Source organism: Rattus norvegicus, chromosome 1, assembly GCF_021556685.1.
Source record: "Rattus norvegicus strain SHRSP/BbbUtx chromosome 1, alternate assembly SHRSP_T2T, whole genome shotgun sequence".
In the NCBI taxonomy this organism is placed as follows: domain Eukaryota; kingdom Metazoa; phylum Chordata; class Mammalia; order Rodentia; family Muridae; genus Rattus; species Rattus norvegicus.
In genome coordinates this window covers 22,429,275-22,450,000 of record NC_141534.1, presented here as the reverse complement: position 1 = coordinate 22,450,000, position 20,726 = coordinate 22,429,275, and the positions used below count along the sequence as shown (strand labels likewise).

General features: G+C 43.3%; 1 protein-coding gene across 6 annotated transcripts in view; it reads left to right on the top strand.

Annotated features, from left to right (window-relative positions):
* The window catches only part of Stx7 (syntaxin 7), a 107,314-nt gene extending 91,950 nt beyond the window's left edge, over positions 1-15,364 (top strand). For all 6 annotated transcript variants that reach the window (XM_087586298.1, XM_087586296.1, XM_087586285.1 and 3 more), the window contains 8 exon segments: positions 1,765-1,834; positions 3,631-3,724; positions 4,597-4,734; positions 6,846-6,898; positions 7,520-7,616; positions 9,066-9,138; positions 11,341-11,423; positions 14,070-15,364. In XM_087586298.1, coding sequence (XP_087442424.1) covers positions 1,765-1,834; positions 3,631-3,724; positions 4,597-4,734; positions 6,846-6,898; positions 7,520-7,616; positions 9,066-9,138; positions 11,341-11,423; positions 14,070-14,162 — 701 coding nt within the window. In that variant the 3' untranslated portion in view covers positions 14,163-15,364.
* Positions 15,365-20,726: the final 5,362 nt, after the last annotated feature.

The window sequence follows — 20,726 nt, the reverse complement described above, 5'->3', positions numbered from 1 at the left end:
TTCACTGGGGCTTCAGTCTTAGCAGGACCCAGGGCTTCCCCTTCCACTGGTGCTCTTACTAGGATATTCATTGCTACCTATGACGTCAGAGTCCAGGGTCAGTCCATGTATAGTCTTTAGGTAGTGGCTTAATCCCTGGAAGCTCTGGTTGCTTGGCATTGTTCATATGGGGTCTCGAGCCCCTTCAAGCTCTTCCAGTTCTTTCTCTGATTCCTTCAACGGGGGTCCCATTCTCAGTTCAGTGGATTGCTGCTGGCATTCGCCTATGTATTTGCTGTATTCTGGGTGTGTCTCTCAGGAAAGATCTAACATCCGGCTCCTGTCGGCCTGCACTTCTTTGCTTCATCCATCTTGTCTAATTGGGTGGCTGTATATGTATGGGCCACATGTGGGGCAGGCTCTGAATGGGTGTTCCTTCTGTGTCTGTTTTAATCTTTGCCTCTCTATTCCCTGCCAAGGGTATTCTTGTTCCCCTTCTAAAGAAGGAGTGAAGCATTCACATTTTGATCATCTGTCTTGAGTTTCATGTGTTCTATGCATCTAGGGTAATTCAAGCATTTGGGCTAATAGCCACTTATCAATGAGTGCATACCATATGTGTTTCTCTGTGATTGGGAGAGGTAACCAGTCTTAACAGGTTCCCTAACCTTTGTGCACTTTCTGCCATAGCCCTGTGTAACTCTAGACGAGGAGACTCAAAGGCCTCCTCCTCTCTCCCAAACCTCTCTCACTTTCCCCTTAATTTCCTACTTGTCTGCATTGTCTTTAATAAAGTGAGTTCCACTTCCCACACTCCCAGGGGTGTCTGTAACTTCAGTCTACACCAGAGTAAGTCTTCGGTGACCACCAGTGCCCGGACACCTAGGTCCTTGGGTCACACTGGGCTGTGAAAGGTCCCAGCACATGAAATCCCTCATCACTGACATTTTTATGAGTCCCAACTGATATCTTGTGCATCATCTCACTGTCTAGATTGGCCCAGTCAGGAGAAACATTTCGGAAGTAAACTATGGAAGGACTGTTGGGACTTTTCACCACACCATGCCATATGGCTCCTAGGGCCTCTTTGTCCCATGTTGGTGCTGACTTTGGGTTTGTTTTATTTATTTTTCTTTTTTTTCCCGGAGCTGGGGACCGAACCCAGGGCCTTGCGCTTGCTAGGCAAGCGCTCTACCACTGAGCTAAATCCCCAATCCCTCTTGGTTTGTTTTAAACAGTTTAAATCTCTCAATGGAAAAAATTGTCTTTTTAACATTGTCCCTCAGAGATGTCTTGTGATTTTAGCATACTTTAATTAACCTTGTCTGTATCGTTTGTTACACAGATGACTGAACATAATTTTTCTAATTCCAATATACATTTCTCATTAAAAGCTGTAATGTGTGCTTTATAATAAAACAAAGTGTATAATTTTCACAGCTATTTAGTGTTTGATAATTCCCCCCCCGTGTTTGATAATTTTAATGCCAGTAGATTCAAGTAAAATTTATATGTATTACTCACAGCATAGGAAACAGACAGCCATTTTGGGTCATGAGCACAGTTTCACAGGTCAATGTTCCCACTCAGTTTGCTCTTGGAAAATCAGTCTGTCAATTAGATATTAATAAACCACTTACTTTCCTTTTTTCCCCCAGTTATTGCAATCTATCACTATGGTTTTGATTTTCTTTCTTGTACTCATTTAATTACGCAGTTGCTTCTAGTGTAACATTTTACGTGGTTATAACTTTTGTAACCATTCATTAATTTCTATTACAATAGCCGCGGAAATACAAAGGACTCTGAATCAACTGGGAACACCTCAGGATACACCGGAGTTGAGGCAACAGCTGTAAGTCTTTTCCTAAGACAGAGAAAAGAGTACCTGTTTCATGTTGCATGTGACTTTTTATTGGATGAAAATTTAGTAAGGGTTCTCTGGTACCAAGGCAAGCTTTTATGTAACTCGGCTAATCTAGTGTAGACAGGTGGTTTTTTTTCTCCTTTAAGTATCTGGCTTAATCTATTAAGGCAAAACTGTTTATTTATTTATTTATTTTTGCATTCCTATGGGTTTTTTATAGCTTTTGAAGATTTTGAACTTAGACCAAATTATATATCATAATAAAACATATCATATATATATATATATATGATTTGTTTCTTGCTTTTTATTGGTTTCAATCCAGTATATGTTCAATCTGATGAACTATCCCCTTTAAACAAAACAAAACAAAGTCAGAAACCTTCCACAGTGGGAACTAGAGAGCAAGTACCAGCTTCTTAGCTTCTATGCAACATGAAGCAGCTTATGCATGGCGGCTTATGGCTGTAACCCCAGTTTTTTAGATGCTGAGGCAGGGGCACGACTGAGAGGTAGAGTAAGTTCCAGACTAGCCTGTGCTACACGGACACACGTGCACGCACACACACACACACACACACACACACACATATACACACTCATGCACACACACTAAGCATTGTGTCCATTCAGAACAAAAGAACAAAAAGGTATGAGAAGTTATAGAGAAACGCGTGTATTTTAGAAGTACCATTTGAAGTATTTGTAGTTATTTGTAATTTACATTTAATTTTCCTACAAGAAAATAGATGCTGGGTATAAATCATAGGTACTACGCTATCACTTATTGAAATAAAATCCAATGCGGGTACATAATAAAGAGCGACATAATTTTGGTAGAGTTAATACTGGAAGTTCTGAATTCGCAGCTTCCCCTTTGAGAACTTTGAGGGTTAGGGAAGTCCGTCCAAGCAAGGGCATCTGCCGTAGAGCTGTGAGCTGGTGATTATTTTCCTCACTAGCTCCACACAGACATCTACATGTGAGCGTCTTTTTACTGTAAGCCCCACTGGCTGTCCTTGTGGGCAGGGGAAGCCTGGGGCGTTTCTAAGCATTCCTCTATCGCAAGGTTATATTGTTGAATAGTAAGTACTTTTCATTGAAATTTGTACATTTTTCTTTATGTCTAGGAAAATATAGGTATAGGTATAACTTATCCCTTTTGTTGTATTCAGATCTATCTATAAGGAAGCCCTGTTAGGTTTCCCACTTCACAATTAACCACTATTCAGTTTGTACTACACTCCCTCTCTCCGTCTTCATAAGTGTTCACATAAAGAAATACGATATACCTCACGCCTGAGAGCTGCACAGAGACAAATAGTCTTTCCCTCTCAGACGCCCTCCCAGGAGAGATGCAGATAAGAACTGTCCACACTCCCAGTCCCTTATATAAAGGATCAGCCAGCCAGCACTGTCCTAGCCACAGCCCTCCTCACCAGTCATCTCCATGTATAAGTAACAGCTTTTACTTATAGGTAACACCAACTCGTATTTATTTCTCTAGGCTTGGGTACTCTGGGGGAATGAAGACCCTCCTATGTCGTATTTCTTGGTATCAACCAAGACCCAGAACCTAAAGATTTGGTTTGGCAGAAAAAAATTGACAGCCAGTTCAGGGAACTATGAGTCCTTTTCCAGTCGGTAGCTTGAACACACACTTTGGCGAAGCCAGCTTTTGTCATTTATTGGGGTTCATGCGGGGGTGCAGAGCGTTTCTTGGGCTGTGCTCTTCTTTGCTTTCTGATTTTGCTTTGTCATCTCCATTTCCCTTTTGACTTTAGGCAGCAGGAGCAGCAGTATACTAACCAACTTGCGAAAGAAACAGATAAGTACATTAAGGAGTTTGGCTTTCTGCCCACCACCCCCAGTGAACAGGTACGCGGCTTCAGATGGGAGTTTTGATGTCCTGGATGGGAGAGAAATTAAATGCACAGTCGGATCTTTGAACTGGGACGCTACAAAGGAAGTTAGGCAGCCAAAAATAATTGTATTTGAGATTAGTTACCAGAACACAAAACTGTATTTAGCTGTTCAGGTAGCATCATGTGCTTCCGTAAAGCAGAAATTATTTCCATGTAGTTGCCCTGACCCGTAATTAAGTGCACACTGAGAAAATGCCTCCTGTGTAATTGCTTCCTGACTTTGCAGGACCCTCCCACTCTCCTACCCCTCACCCCCTCACTCTCCTACCCCTCACCCCCTCACACTCCTACCCCTCACCCCCTCACTCTCCTACCCCTCACCCCCTACTCTCCTACCCCTCATCCCCTCACTCTCCTACCCCTTACCCCCTCACTCTCCTACCCCTTACCCCCTCACTCTCCTACCCCTCACCCCCACACTCCTACCCCTCACCCCCACTCAAGCATGCACACACTCCAAGTGTGCCTGGGGGTACAGTTATCTCCTTGCTTATTTACTGCAGGTTATGAGCTATATAGGGTATAGGCTTTATTTGCCTAAAGAAGGGATTACTTAAAATTGACCTTGACACTGGGACTGACTTATCCGCAGCTAGGAAAGCCTAAAGTGGGGGTCCTGCAGGGTTGACCTTCTTCCCCCTTAAGATCCAAGTACAAATGCTGGGACCCACTGGAAATGTGCATGAGAGGCCATCAGAGGGTTCCTGTGAGAGCGAGTGGCAGTTTTCAGGATCAAGTAGAGGCAAACAAGTGAAGCAACCACTGTAGGTCCTGTCAGCCTCTCCGTTTGATTTACTAGACTGTGTTTCTCTCCTGTCCGCTTAGCGTCAAAGGAAGATACAGAAAGACCGATTGGTGGCAGAATTCACCACAGCGCTAACAAACTTTCAGAAAGTGCAGAGGCAAGCTGCTGAGAGAGAGAAAGAGTTCGTGGCCCGAGTGCGAGCCAGTTCCAGAGTATCGGTAGGTACTGTGAGGGGCAGCTGAAAGCAGGGCGCTCGCCTCATCCCGGCATGGAAAGTTGTTGTTGTAAAATTATAAAAAAATATTGTGTTGTGTTTTACCCCCACTAGGTCCAGCACCAAAGTGCCCCAAGATATCTGCTGATATCTTAATTCTCAGTCAGCAAAGCCTCTCACCCGCTTTGCTCCATCCCATACCACACTGCCAATGGCTTCTCTCTGAGCCTGGCAGCCATCTCTCTACCCACCCAGTTCCCAAGGCAGGCTTCCCCATGCCAGAAATAGACATCCCAACTCCGTGGCAGCCCAGTGTCTCTGCCGCCACACACTCTCCCAAACTTAAATCCCCACAAGAAAGAACACACAACACAATAACCTCTGATCCAACTGATAAGGTACAATTGCCCACCTAAACATACAAAGCCCTGTACACATCCATCCCTTAAGAACATTCAGAGCACACAGGGTGGAGTCTTAACGTCAGCCTCCGTGTTCTCTCAGCGGCTTCTCTAGTCTCTTTAATTCCAGTCTCCTCCTCCTCCCTCAAACTTTTTTCTCCCGCCCATCCTTCCTTCTCATCCAATGACAGGCCTCCTTCTATCCTGTACCTGCCTTCACCTGCATAATGACATCATCCCACGTAAAGTTGTAGAGGGCTCTGGCACCTTTAAACCTGTGAATATTAATATTAAATCATAAGTCTCGGGTTATAAGACGTAATGTGCATTGCTGTAGTTGCTCATTATGGAGCAGTAGCAAAGTCCAGACCACATAAAAGTCAAAAACCAGGAAGAGATCAGTGAACAGATGCTCTAACATGGACTCTTGAGTTAATCCAGCTTTAAATCTCTCGGGAGCTGCCATTCGTGGATGTTTCATTCTTTAATGCTCAGGTTCCACAATGACATTAATGTGAGCTAAATGATGTTTATTAGTTGGGCCTTGTGAATAGTGAATCAGTGAATTCCCTCCTTGTTAGCTTACGACATTATTTTGACATTGCATGCGCAATTGAACTTGAAAATTAGAACAAGAACTTAGCTTTCCCTGCTCCCCACATACACCCATATGTATCACACACATGTATACCCATATGTATCCACACACATGCACACACCCATACACGTACTCACATATACACACCCAAATCTATGTACACATATACATACACCCATACACATGCTCACATACACACATCCAAATATGTGTTCTCTCATATACATAACCCACACCCACTCACATATACACACCCAAATATATGCACATACACATATACACACCCATACATATACTCACATACACACACCCAAATATTTGTACACACCCATACATATACTCACATGCACATATACACATACAAATGTACACACACATACAACTGTACACACACATACAGAACACACCATACATATACTCATATGCACATATACACATACAAATGTACACACACATACATGAACACACCGTACATATACTCACATGTACATATACACATACAAATGTACATACACATACATGAACACACCATACATATGATCACATACACACACCCAAATATATCTATATATGCATACACATACCCATACATATACTCATATATACATACACACACCTATATATACACACATATGCATACACCCATACATGTGATCACATGTACATATACACACCCAAATGTACATACACATACATGAACACACCATACATATGATCACATACACACACCCAAATATATCTACATATGCATACACATACCCATACATATACTCATATATACATACACACACCTATATATACACACATATGCATACACCCATACATGTGATCACATGTACATATACACACCCAAATGTATGCATACACCCATACATATGCTCACATGCACATGCACACCCAGATGTGTACACACATATATACACACACCCATACATATGCTCACGTACCCATATATACACCCAAATGTATGCACATACATATGCACAGAAATGTATGCCTACACATGTATGCACAGACACATGAACACGTACTCATACAAAACACAGGGAAAATATGAGTGTTTTGTTACTTTTTCTTATTCTTGCTTTCTTTTTGTCCTCTAACCAAATTATTCAGGGTGGCTTTCCTGAAGACAGCTCAAAAGAGAAGAATTTTGTATCTTGGGAAAGGTAAGAAATAAGAAAACTGCTTTATAAATCAAAAAATAATTTTTGAGGTTCTCTATATTATAGTCCATGATGCAGAATGAAACCTTTTATTATAATATAAATAGTCTATTATTTATCAACTGAAATCATAGATTTGGGAAAATAAATACTTATAAAGTATTTATTTTGTAATATATAAATAGATCACACAAATAAACTTATTTTCTTACTTTTAAGAATAAAATATTCTTATATGAAGTTACCAAGTATGACTCTTAATGAGTACATCAAAAGCAGTATAAGCTAAAATTATGAGTAGAGTAAAAACGGGGTAAAATTTGTATAAAATGTCTATTTATGCCTACAAGTTTTTCTTTATTTATTGAGGTTTTTTGGAGACAGGATCTCACCGTGTTATCTAGGCTAACCTGGGATTCCCCATGTAGCCAGGACTGGCCTTAAGTTCTGGATCATTCTGCCTTACCCAGTGAGAACTGGGATTCTAGGCACGTATCACCATGGCTACTTATTTCAACACCTTTTAAATGAGCAGTAGTCTGATCTTGAGTCTGACCAGAATATCCTGTTCAGTAAGCGTGTCTAAGGAGTACATAAGTCTCCTTTCTGTGTTTGTTTTTATAGCCAAACACAGCCTCAAGTGCAAGTCCAAGATGAAGAAATCACAGAGGATGACCTCCGGCTCATTCATGAGAGAGAGTCTTCAATCAGACAGCTGGAAGTAAGCCTTACATGCCTATGCCCAACTGTTGCTCCAGTCAGACACCCGGAGAGCGCTAGAGAAGAAAACTCTTAAAACATCTGGCAGTTTGATGAAATGTCTAGTGTAGAATTTGGAATAATTCCTGTGTAGGAAACGATAGTGTTGGAACTGGGATGAGAAGCTATATGCCTCCTACATGGTTAAATCACCGTTCTCTTTAGTATTGAGAAAGCTCCACTCTAAAAATGAACACCACCCAAAGAACCTGGGCAGCGCCCCGAAGCCACCACACCATCCCTTCGTGAGTGAGGCTTTGGCAGTAGCTTTAAGAGAACTGTAATTTTCTTAGGGTGACCACCACGTCACAGAGAGGAAGGATTTGTTCCGTTGTAGCTCTGTTGAACTGATGCCACTCCTAACAGTGGGCTAATGAAGGTCTTCGTGTGCCAAGGCTCTGTGATAACACAGAGTTTTCATTCCATCCTCACACAAGCTCTTTAAACTTGCTAACTATGTCATCATCAGTGACATTTTTCAGATAGGCATACTAAGGCCATGATAGATATACAAACGTCCTAACACACTTAAAAAAAAAATAGTGTTTAGTTGGGAAAAATAAATGGGTATGTACTAAGGAAAATAAAGTTACAATTTATCCAATAAATTTCTTTTTTTTTCTTTTTTTTTTTTTATTAACTTGAGTATTTCCTATATACATTTCGAGTGTTATTCCCTTTCCCAGTTTCCCGGCAAACACCCCCCTCCCCCCTCCCCTTCCCTATGGGTGTTCCCCTCCCAACCCTCCCCCCATTGCCGCCCTCCCCCCAACAGTCTAGTTCACTGGGGGTTCAGTCTTAGCAGGACCCAGGGCTTCCCCTTCCACTGGTGCTCTTACTAGGATATTCATTGCTACCTATGAGGTCAGAGTCCAGGGTCAGTCCATGTATAGTCTTTAGGTTATCCAATAAATTTATAATCTGTTTACCCTCTGATGATGTCTATAATTTCACTATGATCTACCAGATACTCAAAGGTATTAACGCATGACTTTAAATTTATAAACATTTATACACAATTTATTGTAATTGACAAATTCCTGGATAAATTTTTATTGAAATACAAGGATATTCATATTCTTCTAATCAAATATTGGTTGTGACAATTATCAGGTTGAACTTAGTACTCCACAGCCTTCCTCAATTTCAGTCCTGCCTCACTTGAGGTAGTGTGTGTCACAGATTTACTTTGGACAACTAGAAGCCATCCAGAGGCTGTTTAGTTAGAAGTGTTTACACTAGTGTATTTTTCTGACGTTCCTAAAATGTATATATTACTTCTGAATGCATGCTTATATATGCATGAGTGGGTGTAAATTTGTTTCTTTTTTTCTTTTCTTTTGATTTTCCCATCGAAGGAGTGGGGACCGTGTTTGTAATAATGGATAATAACGTGTGATCTTTGTCTTAGGCTGACATTATGGACATTAACGAAATATTCAAAGACTTGGGGATGATGATTCATGAACAAGGAGATGTTATTGGTAAGTCCTGCTGCTGTGGACCGTTCACCTGTCACAGCTTTCTCAATGAGGAGAAAGCTTCTCTTCCATTTTTTCTGTAGTCTCTACAGTTTGCAGGCTGCCCTCGCCTACGTTTGCATTCCTGCTGATTGAAGGAAGCTCCATGTGCTTCCAAAGCTTGAAGCTCGGAGTGTAATCAGCGCCTCCTCATGGAGCCACATGGCATTGCAACCTACTTCCAGGGCTTGCTTTTCATTTTTATCCAAATAGGACAGGGGTCGTCTCGTGATATTTGTAACTGTGTGTGCTGTCTCGTTCTGTGGGAAATTGTTAGCTATTCGCCTGGTCATTTGTCCTGCCAATGACCAAATAGTTTTTGATAAATTAATGTAGCTGATTTAGATGCCAGGGGCCTGAGACCCGTGGCATTAACGCTTTAGATGTGAGATAGAACTGTGGAAGTGTGTCACGGATGAGGTCATTAAGGAAAGGAAAGTATGGGAGCTGGAGGGAGAGGTCAGTGATAAGGGCTCTTATTGTGTAAGCTGAGTCTGAGATCAGATACCTGTGAAAAGGAAGCTGGCTGTGGCACCGTGTTCCTCACCCCAGCACTGTCAAGTGCAAAGACTGGATCAGGTCCGGGGAGACCCTGTCTCCAAGAAATAAAGTGAAGGGTAGTGAAGCAGGACACCTGGCATCCTCCTGTAGCCTCTGTGAACACAAAGGCAGGTACCCCAATACACACGTGCACATACACCACACATACATATACCACAGTCTTATACATTCACACTCCCACCCACGCACACTCATATGCGTACACACACACACACACACACACACACACACACACACACACACGTACACATGTGTGTGCATACGGTAGGGCTGGAGAAATGGCTCAGTTAGTAAAACAAGTTGGTATATAAGCCATGAGGCCCTGAGTTCAGATCCCTTATACAAGCCATGAGGCCCTGAGTTCAGATCCCTTATACAAGCCATGAGGCCCTGAGTTCAGATCCCTTATACAAGCCATGAGGCCCTGAGTTCAGATCCCTATCATCTATATGAACAGAGTGAGTATAACGTGGACACCTGCTCCGCTCGCCCTAATCTGAGAATGGAAGGGGCAAAGACATGGGTGTCCCTGGAGCTCCCTGGCCAGTTAGTCTTGCAGGATTAATGATCTCTAGATTCACTGAGAGGCTCTGTGTCAGAATGGAGTGAGGAAGGCATCTAAGGAAGACTCCTGATGCCAACTTCTGGCCTCCACACCCACGTTTACAAGTATGTGCACATCAGACATGTGTGATCAATTTATAGGAAAACCAGGGTGTAGTTACACGGGCCTGCCACTGCAGAAGGCAGTCACCAGCTCCAACACCTAGGAAAGTTTGCAAAGAGCATCGCTGAGTCGGGAGTCAGGATGGTCAAGGATCAAAGAAGCCATGAGACCTTTGAGTGTCTTCTGCCAAGGAAGGAATGACAGATAAATGAAACACAATCACTTTGAGAGTCTGCAGGGAGGAGAAGAGACGAGATCTCTGGTCTTGCAGAGCAGTGTCAGTTCTGCCCTCAGGTTAGAACAGAGTGGAAAGCGGGGCTGCAAAGACCGGCGGGCCCTGGGCGAGGCTTACACCTCTCTGCAGTAAGGAGTACGAAGAAAACAATGTTACCAGATTCTTACAGGGAAGTCCACCACTGCACCAGGCATCATAGGTCAAGCATTGCATTTATGTGAATGACTTGACGTGGGCCGCCCTTACAGAAGTAAACACAAAGCCAAGAGACTCCTACAACTGGCAGGACATTTTGATTAAATCAACATAGAAAGGACCAAGGTTGAGTGTTTGGGCTCCTCCATTGCTCTTGTAGACTACGGTTTCGAGAAGTTGAAGTGGGCTTTTTTCCTCTGTGGTGACGAAAGTTCTTTGGGACTGGGCAGAGGGTGTCAGTTTGCTTTGCACTTTGGTCTTGAGACCGTGAAAGCTCTGGGGTTAGAAACAGACAGGTGCTTGTGCTGGCACTGATCTGCAAAGTGACAGTACTGTGTCGCGTCCAGTTAGAAAAGTGCAGAAGGTGGTTAAGGTCCTTCGTTTAGATATTCGTGTGTTGGTTGGGTTACGTCTTTGCCTTATACGTCTGCTGCATGAAATGTAGTGATTTATTACTGGAGCATCAGGCGTGTTCAACAGCCCTGCATGTGTGTCTTCTATTTTAAAGACAGCATAGAAGCCAATGTAGAAAGTGCGGAAGTTCACGTACAGCAGGCAAACCAGCAGCTGTCAAGAGCGGCGAATTATCAGGTAACTGTAATACATTGCCTTATAACTTGGAGTTTTGACTTAAAATACAATCACTTTGAAGTGGCTGCGTATGCTGATATTAGAGTTATGTAGAAGGTTGGTGGTGGCACTGGTCAGAAATATGCCAGTCAGTTCGAAATGCCAGTCCGTTAGTTTGGCCATCTGTTTTTTTCATGGTGATCCACAGAGATAGGAAGTCATGACGCTTGCAAGAGATTACTGCCCCAGACTCTACCCATTGTCATGGTCCCTGCACGCACCATAGCTGGCAAGGAACTTATGTGGGTAAGCTAAAAATGAAACAAGTCAGCACAACATGGCGGATGCTGGGTCAAAACCTTTGCAGTCTGACACCAAGCAATATATTCTTCATATGTTTAAATACAGTAAAAATGGAAACCATTTGGGAAAAAAAATGGTTCCATAGACACCTATCACAACAGAGCTTTGGGCATGGCTACACTGAAGAACATCTCTTTAGCAAGACAAACGTGATCTTTATGTAAATAAGCATGAGTTCTCTTGACAGATGAGCAGAGCTCAGGACAAGGACCTAGAGAGGAAGGGTTTGATAAGCATAAAGATGGTTCTAGCGACTGAGAACCAAAGCTCAGGATTCTGGGGGAGCCAATGAGGGCTGGCATTACAGCATAGCAAAGACCACCAGGGATTAACACACACATTCCCAGACGTGTGGACGGCAACCGGTGTCAGTGTCTTTCATTGGAAAACAAATCCATGTGGAAATTCTAGTGTTTCTAGTGCTACATGGGAGCTGTCCTCTGCATCCATGGCAGTTTATGACAGCAAAAGGCCTGACACATGGAAAGACCTCTTGGGTGGCCTGTTCCCCCTCAGTTTCCCTTTCTTTCTTGTTACTTTTTTTTTAATGTTTTTTTCAAAACAGAGTCTCTACCCAGTCTTGGCTCTCCTGGAACTCACCATGTAGACCATGCTGGCCTCAAACTCAAAAATCCACCTGGCTCTGTTGGCCAAGTGCAGGGGTTAGAGGGGTGCATCACCACCACCCGCCCCACTTTTTCTTTCCTCTTGTCAGTGGTACACCAGAGTGATGTGACAAAGGCCCTCACACTGGAAATGTCTCGTCAAAGTCCCTGGAAACCACATTATCTGGGAGTGTCGTCAATCATTACATAGCATGTCAACATGCAGCAGACCCTTCAGTAGATATAAATGTATTAGTCAATGAAATCTCATTAATGTGAGATACTCTATACATAATCTATGAAGTATCAATCATGCTTCAGATACTATGGCTGTGAATTATTAACAATGGTACAGCATGTAGACCTTGGCCCAGTAAGACAAGGTTGGACTCTTTTGAAGATTCTGAACATCGTCGTAAGACAATACTTGATTCCCCTCTAAAAACATGTTTTTGTCATTCTTCATAATTACCACTTTCTTGAACCTTGTCTACAACATTGTAACTTCTTAGATATTTTTTAATTGCTTTTTACTTTCCCCTCTAACCTGAAAAGTTCGTGTTAGCACCATTTTCCATCAGGTGAGCTGGTGCGTTTGGCAGCTTGTGATGGTGACATTTTACAGGGTTATCCCTTGTCCTCATTTCTAGGTATCTTCGATCTATCACTTAAGCTGGTAACTTCTCTCTGTCTTCCTTTGCATTGTTGTGGGTTGAGGGGGAACAGGAGATCTCTCCTAGGACCTTGCACACCAAGCAGATGCCTTGCCCCAGAACCACCTATACCTAATACAGTGTCTTCTTTCTCTTGTAAACCTCTTGATTTAAACTCTACTCTATAGGCAGTTGAACCTGGGAGAATGGAGCCTAAACATGAGACAGACTCCTGAATGCTCATGTAGTAACCAGCTTTATTCACAACATCAGGCAATTTATGCTCTGAGGGTTAAGAAGAGTCACATGAATAAAGCATATGGTCTCAAGGACAAGCCAGGTGTAAACAGGCTTTTCCATAGAGGCACATAAACAAATAACAATATCTAGTTGTAATGAATAATCTGAGGTGAACTCACTTCTACCCGCTCTACCTGGGAGGGGCACAGAAACACATTTCAAGAACAATTGCACGTTTCTGAAGAAACCGAGGTCCTAAGGCTCTTAGCTTGTTTTCTTGGAGTTTTCTCACCAAAAACCACTCAGAGTTCCCCTTACATGACTGCATTTCTTGCACCATGTCCCTACAGTGTGTGTTGGCATCTGTCTGTGTGCCACATGCTTGACTTACAGACATGTGAGCTGCCATGCAGGTACTAGGAATTGAACCTGGGTCCTCTGAAAGAAAGTAGTCAGTGCTCTCAACCACCAAGCCGTCTCTCCAGCCACTGGTTTCTTCTGCCTTAAGTTCAACCATACCCCCAAGAAAGTACCAGCAATCTAAAAAAAAAAAAAAAAAAAAAATTGCTCTTTGAATTATAACATTATCTCAAGAAAAATATTTTTTGAAAATCAAAACAAAGCAAAACACCACCATGTGTATTGTAGAGTTTTTGTTTTTTTTTTTTGTTTTTTTTTTTAAGAAGAAAAATCTCAGCCCCAAATATGAGGTCTCCAACGTGCTCCTGAAGTAAACCGAGTGATACTCAGTGACTGGGGGGGCCCCTTGCTGACTCACTTACTGGGTCTTCTTCTCGCTTCTGCAGCGCAAATCCAGAAAAACCCTCTGCATCATCATTTTAATCCTGGTGGTCGGAATCGTGATCATCTTCTTCATCGTATGGGGTCTGAAAGGCTGAGACCGACCGAAGGTGCGGACGACTGCATGATGTTATCAGCGAGACGTAGGCAGGCTCTCGGGATCACTTTCTTTTGTCGATGTTCTGACGCTGTTGTGTAAAAGATGGCTCCGCACTTCGTCGTTTTTACCAGGGGGTTGTGGGGGGGTGGGTGTTCTTTTGGATTCAATCTGATATTTTCTAATACCCAAGTTTTTTAAAATTCCCTTTGCTGGCCCAATTTCCCTGCTTTTTAGTCCAACAACTGTTGGGTTTTTTGCTCACGTTGTATATGCCCTTCATTTATAATTTATTTATATTGTTTAACTTTTGGGGAATTATCTGATTGGCATGTGTGCTCTGCCTACACCTCTGTCACTGTGTAACCCGTGTAACATGATTGTGCTATCTTATTAAAAAAAAATCCGAGTTTAAGTTTCATTTGTCCAGTAAATGTTCTCAGTAGGCAAACCCTAGCAGCCCCATCTGTGGGACATTTTATCCCCTGTGGTCCAGGGCAGTGCAGATCATTATTGCTCTGCCATTATTGGATGGCTCTCATCATCCCTGAATAAAATCAGTGAATCTCTTCCCTATGTGTATATATGCATTTGCTGCAGATTGCATCATAAAGATAGTGAGGATAGATTGTTTTTAATGTGGACTATTTAATCCACTACATACTAAGGGCAGAAGCGTCTGAAAAACCCATACCAATGTCTGTTCTGTTTAGATGCTAAAGATGCCAGTTTCGTACTGCACGGAACCACTTTTCCCACACGGTCTTGTTTTATTTGGCCATTAGTTACTTTCCCTTGTGTCCCTCAGAACACTCATTAGACATGTATCTTTGGGTCCCGTCTTCGCAAAGTAATGTTCCTACAATTACAGATTTGGGATTTCATTTTTATACTTAAATTTAATACTTAAATGTTAAGAGTTCGTTTAGATGCCACTTTTTTTCTTAAAACCATTCTTCATTCAAATAAGAATCAGATGTCTGCCAATGAACTCACTTGTCTTTTTGAATCAATGTTTTAATGCACTAATATGAATGCTGTAAAAGGGGCTATCTTAGATTATCGCTTGTGTTTTATAATGTTCTTACACAGCCGTCTGCTAATGCTGGCACTGTTTAATGTGGCTCTGAAACCTTTAAATGGGAACAAGTGAAATATTAACAATGGAAGCAGAATAAAGGTGATTCTGGACATGTCTGCTAATTCTGATTCTTGAGGACTCTATGTGTGGAACCCGGCATTTTCCGACATTAGCTGCTGATGGAAACATCGGGACGGGACATTCGACATGTTTCTGAATCACTGGTTAACATGTTTAATTTTGGAGTGTCGAATGAGAACATTTTTGTGAGAGTCTAGGACACTGAGGTTTTCTGATGCCTGGCTCAGACTGTTTTCACGGATGATCCAAGAGCAGTTTCAGCATATGCTGTCAGGACAGCGCCAGACCACCAGGCCTGCTCCCACAAGGTCTTCTCTTCTCCCCCATGCCCCTGTAGCTTGTGGGTCAGACAGTGCACTGCCATCTCATGGCCAAAGGAGAGTTTCAGTGGCATCTGCAAAATGGCTCTGCGCTGGATGCTCCCAAGGAAGTTTGTTCTCGTGTAGACCACACCCATTTGTACCTCTTCTCTTCATAGCGCAGGCCCCACAACAGCCAAGCTCGTTCAATAACTGGGGCATAACTTAGCAACTTTACTTGAAATTCAAGCTTCAATTCTTATTTTACCTGGGACACTGACCAGTAGTTGTTTGTACTCAAAAAAAAAAAAAAAAAAAAAAAAAAAGGTTAATTTGAGGAAACTTTCACAAAGGAATTTTGAACACAAAGTTACTTTTATTGAAAAGATTTATATTCGAAAGGTGAGTGAGTGTGGCTCAGTTTGGTATCCTGCTTATGTAGCATGTGGAAAGTCATGGACCCAATCCTCAGTACCACATAAACCAGTCAGGACTCTGGGGAGTGAGGCAGGATGTGGTTGGAAGTTCAAGGCCATGTTCCACTCTAGTGAGTCTAAGGCAAGCCTGGGCTACACTTTATGCATCATAAGAAAATGCAGTGTAGGAAAGGAAGAGGAAGTGTACAGGGAAGAGGAAGTGTACAGGGAAGAGGAAGTGTACAGGGAAGAGGAGGTGTACAGGGAAGAGGACATGTACAGGGAAGAGGAAGTGTACAGGGAAGAGGTGGTGTACAGGGAAGAGGTGGTGTATAGGGAAGAGGAAGTATACAGTCTACAGGGAAGAGGAAGTGTACAGGGAAGAGGAAGTGTACAGGGAAGAGGAAGTGTACAGGGAAGAGGAGGTGTACAGGGAAGAGGAAGTGTACAGGGAAGAGGTGGTGTACAGGGAAGAGGTGGTGTATAGGGAAGAGGAAGTGTACAGTGTACAGGGAAGAGGAAGTGTACAGGGAAGAGGAAGTGTACAGGGAAGAGGAGGTGTACAGGGAAGAGGAAGTGTACAGGGAAGAGGAAGTGTACAGGGAAGAGGAGGTGTACAGGGAAGAGGAGGTGTATAGGGAAGAGGAAGTGTACAGTGTACAGAGAAGAGGAAGTGTACAGTGTACAGGGAAGAGGAAGTGTACAGGAAAGAGGAAGTGTACAGGGAAGAGGAAGTGTACAGGGAAGAGGAGGTGTATAGGGAAGAGGAAGTGTACAGTGTACAGAGAAGAGGAAGTGTACAGTGTACAGGGAAGAGGAGGTGTACAGGGAAGAGGAAGTGTACAGGGAAGAGGAAGTGTACAGGGAAGAGGAGGTGTACAGGGAAGAGGACATGTACAGGGAAGAGGAAGTGTACAGGGAAGAGGAAGTGTACAGGGAAGAGGAGGTGTATAGGGAAGAGGAAGTGTACAGGGAAGAGGAAGTGTACAGGGAAGAGGAGGTTTATAGGGAAGAGGAAGTGTACAGTGTACAGAGAAGAGGAAGTGTACAGTGTACAGGGAAGAGGAAGTGTACAGGGAAGAGGAAGTGTACAGGGAAGAGGAAGTGTACAGGGAAGAGGAGGTGTATAGGGAAGAGGAAGTGTACAGTGTACAGAGAAGAGGAAGTGTACAGTGTACAGGGAAGAGGAAGTGTACAGGGAAGAGGAAGTGTACAGGGAAGAGGAGGTGTATAGGGAAGAGGAAGTGTACAGTGTACAGAGAAGAGGAAGTGTACAGTGTACAGGGAAGAGGAGGTATACAGGGAAGAGGAAGTGTACAGGGAAGAGGAAGTGTACAGGGAAGAGGAAGTGCACAGGGAAGAGGAGGTGTACAGGGAAGAGGACATGTACAGGGAAGAGGAAGTGTACAGGGAAGAGGAAGTGTACAGGGAAGAGGAGGTGTACAGGGAAGAGGACATGTACAGGGAAGAGGAAGTGTACAGGGAAGAGGAGGTGTATAGGGAAGAGGAAGTGTACAGTGTACAGAGAAGAGGAAGTGTACAGGGAAGAGGAAGTGTACAGGGAAGAGGAAGTGTACAGGGAAGAGGAGGTGTATAGGGAAGAGGAAGTGTACAGTGTACAGAGAAGAGGAAGTGTACAGTGTACAGGGAAGAGGAAGTGTACAGGGAAGAGGAAGTGTACAGGGAAGAGGAAGTGTACAGGGAAGAGGAGGTGTATAGGGAAGAGGAAGTGTACAGTGTACAGAGAAGAGGAAGTGTACAGTGTACAGGGAAGAGGAGGTATACAGGGAAGAGGAAGTGTACAGGGAAGAGGAAGTGTACAGGGAAGAGGAGGTGTATAGGGAAGAGAAAGTGTACAGTGTACAGAGAAGAGGAAGTGTACAGTGTACAGGGAAGAGGAAGTGTACAGGGAAGAGGAAGTGTACAGGGAAGAGGAAGTATACAGGGAAGAGGAGGTGTATAGGGAAGAGGAAGTGTACAGTGTACAGAGAAGAGGAAGTGTACAGTGTACAGGGAAGAGGAAGTGTACAGGGAAGAGGAAGTGTACAGGGAAGAGGAAGTGTAGAAGGATCAATTCGCTTTGGGACCACTGGGCACTTCAGCTGTTGTCCAGACCTTGAAGACCAGGCTCTCCTGTTGATCTTTTTTCCCTTCACGAAGTGACAGAAATTAATTCTCTTTCCTCAATTAGAAGGCCTCTAGAAAATCAAGTTTTCTAGAAATAATCCATTTTGGTGGTCCATCTAAAACTGTCACCAAATAGAGTTGTTCTGATGGCCGTGGCTGGATTCAGGGTATCTTGAACATGGAGGTCTGGTGTTTGGAAGACATTCACAGGATGCTGCTGCGTCCAGTAGAGGGCAGAGATGCCTAAAGAACGGAGGGAGTGAGGGGAATTTGGACTCTATTGCAACACAACAGCCTCAAATACATTGATTATCCTCTGTACAAAATGTATCACAGAATGTTTCTATTTAACCTTACCCTGCCTTCCGCAGTTGTTCTTCTGTGTTGTATTGTCTTTAATGAAAAGGGAGTGTGGAAGGAAACCCTCACCCAGGCTGGAACCAACGCTTGAAATCCCAGCACTTTGGAAGGGAAGGCTGGACGGTAAGGATTTAATATCCGCCTCCCCTCGTTACACAGCAAGAGTCAGGCCAGTTTGGGCTACCTGTGACCCTGTCTTCAAATGAACCAAATGGAGAGGGAGGGAAGAGAGGCAAGGGAGAAGCAAGAGAAAGAACAGGGAAGAATGAAGATTAAACCCTAATTTCCTGTAATTCAGACTCATGCCTCAACATGCTAATCTTAACCCGTTGTCTTGGTGATCATTTTGACCGACCCACAAAAAATTAACCGGGGAGCGTTATTTTCCAAATAATCCCCTCAAACCCCGAATTCTGAGCTAAGTGGCCAACACTGTTGCTTCTTGCAGGGCTTTAAGAAGTCTATCACCTAGTTACTCCCAGTGGGTTCATGGAGGTTGAGAAATTACAGGATTTTTTCCCTGAGAGTGGTGGAAGGCAAAACCAGGTTTCCTGTGTGGGCCCTGCATGCATAACACATCTCCTTGTTCTCAAGAGAGTCTTCTAGAACTGAACCGAGGAGTCTTTAAATAAACTTGAAAGAGCATTAATTCCCACTTGGGCCAACCCAAAGTACAAATTTTTAAGTGTTTACTGTAAGTGCCCTCAGACAGTAGTTGTTCATTCTGAAAGCTTTGGGCCTGGGCAGACGCTGAGCGATGAACTCACTTAGCCTCAGCTAAGGCATCCCGATTCCTGCTTTTACCTCAGAATGCCTGCTTTGTATCAGTGCTGTAACAGACTTAATGGTGAAGACTTCCAGCTCCATGCCAGGCTTCCGTCAGTAGGAACCAGGAAACACAAGGCATGTTTTAGTGATGAACATGTTACGTACGGTTCAGTCCATTTTCCACATTGTTATATGACCAGAACTATAATAGCATGGGCCCTTTACGGTAGACATTTTGAAGTTCAGTTCTTAGGGGATTCACCCCAGATATGTATATATAAAGTCAACTGGCATTTTCTTTGTGGAGTATGGTTTCCATAATGTGGCATATTTACCAGCTGAGGAACATCTGGCCAATCCTGCGTTAATATAAGTGAAATAGCTATAAACATGCATGTGTAGGTTTTATAGTAATATATTTTTTATGGGATAAATGTCCCACAGTGCAATTGTGGTCACGTGCTAGTTGAATAGGTTTTTGTTTTTTTAACTCTTACTATCTTTAAGGTGAATGTGTGCTTTGCTTACATATGTGTCTGTGCATCCCGGACATGCCCAATGCACACGGAAGACACAGCGTGGTACTGGAGTTCCTAGAACTGAAGTTACAGATGGTTGTGAGACACCATGTGGGTGCTGGGAATTAAATCCGGGTCCTCTGGATAGGCAGCCGGCATATTAAACAATAAACTACTCTTCTGGCCCCTGAATAGATAACAGCATTAGCTGTTCCTTTTTGTTCCCACCAATGGTATAGAAATGAGCTGGTCTCCTCCCACCTTCACTCCATGGTGCCATTTTTCTGTAATTCTAATAGTTGTGCAATCCTAAATGGCTTCCATTCACATTATGTTTTACTCTTGACCAGTGTGGAACATCCTGTTTCCTATGTTTATTGCCACCAATAGTTTTTCTGTGGTGACAGATTTCTCCAGGTCTTTCTACTTTTTTCTAACCAAGCTTTGTTTTAGAAACATGTATTTGCAAGACAGTCCTTCATTGGATCTATGGTTCGTACTGGCTGGTTTGGTGTCAACTTGACACAGGCCAGAGTCATCAGAGAGGAAGGAGCCTCCATTGAGGAAATGTCTCCAGGAGATCCAACTGTAAGGCATTTTCTCAATTAGCAATCAATGGAGTGTGACTGGGGCTATCCCTGGGCTGGTGGTCCTGGGTTCTATAAGAAGGCAGGCTGAGCAAGCCAGAAGGCACAAGACTGTAACCAGCATCCCTCCATGGCCTCTGCATCAGCTCCTGCCTCCAGGACCCAGCCCTGCTTGGGTTTCTGTCCTGAGTTTGATGATGAACAGTCATGCGGAAGTGTAAGCCAAATGATCCCTTTCCTCCCCAACCTGCTTTGGTCATGGTGTTTTTCTGCAGCAGTAGAAACCCTAAGGTGAGGCTCATGGAGTTTTTTTCCCAGTCTGTGGCTT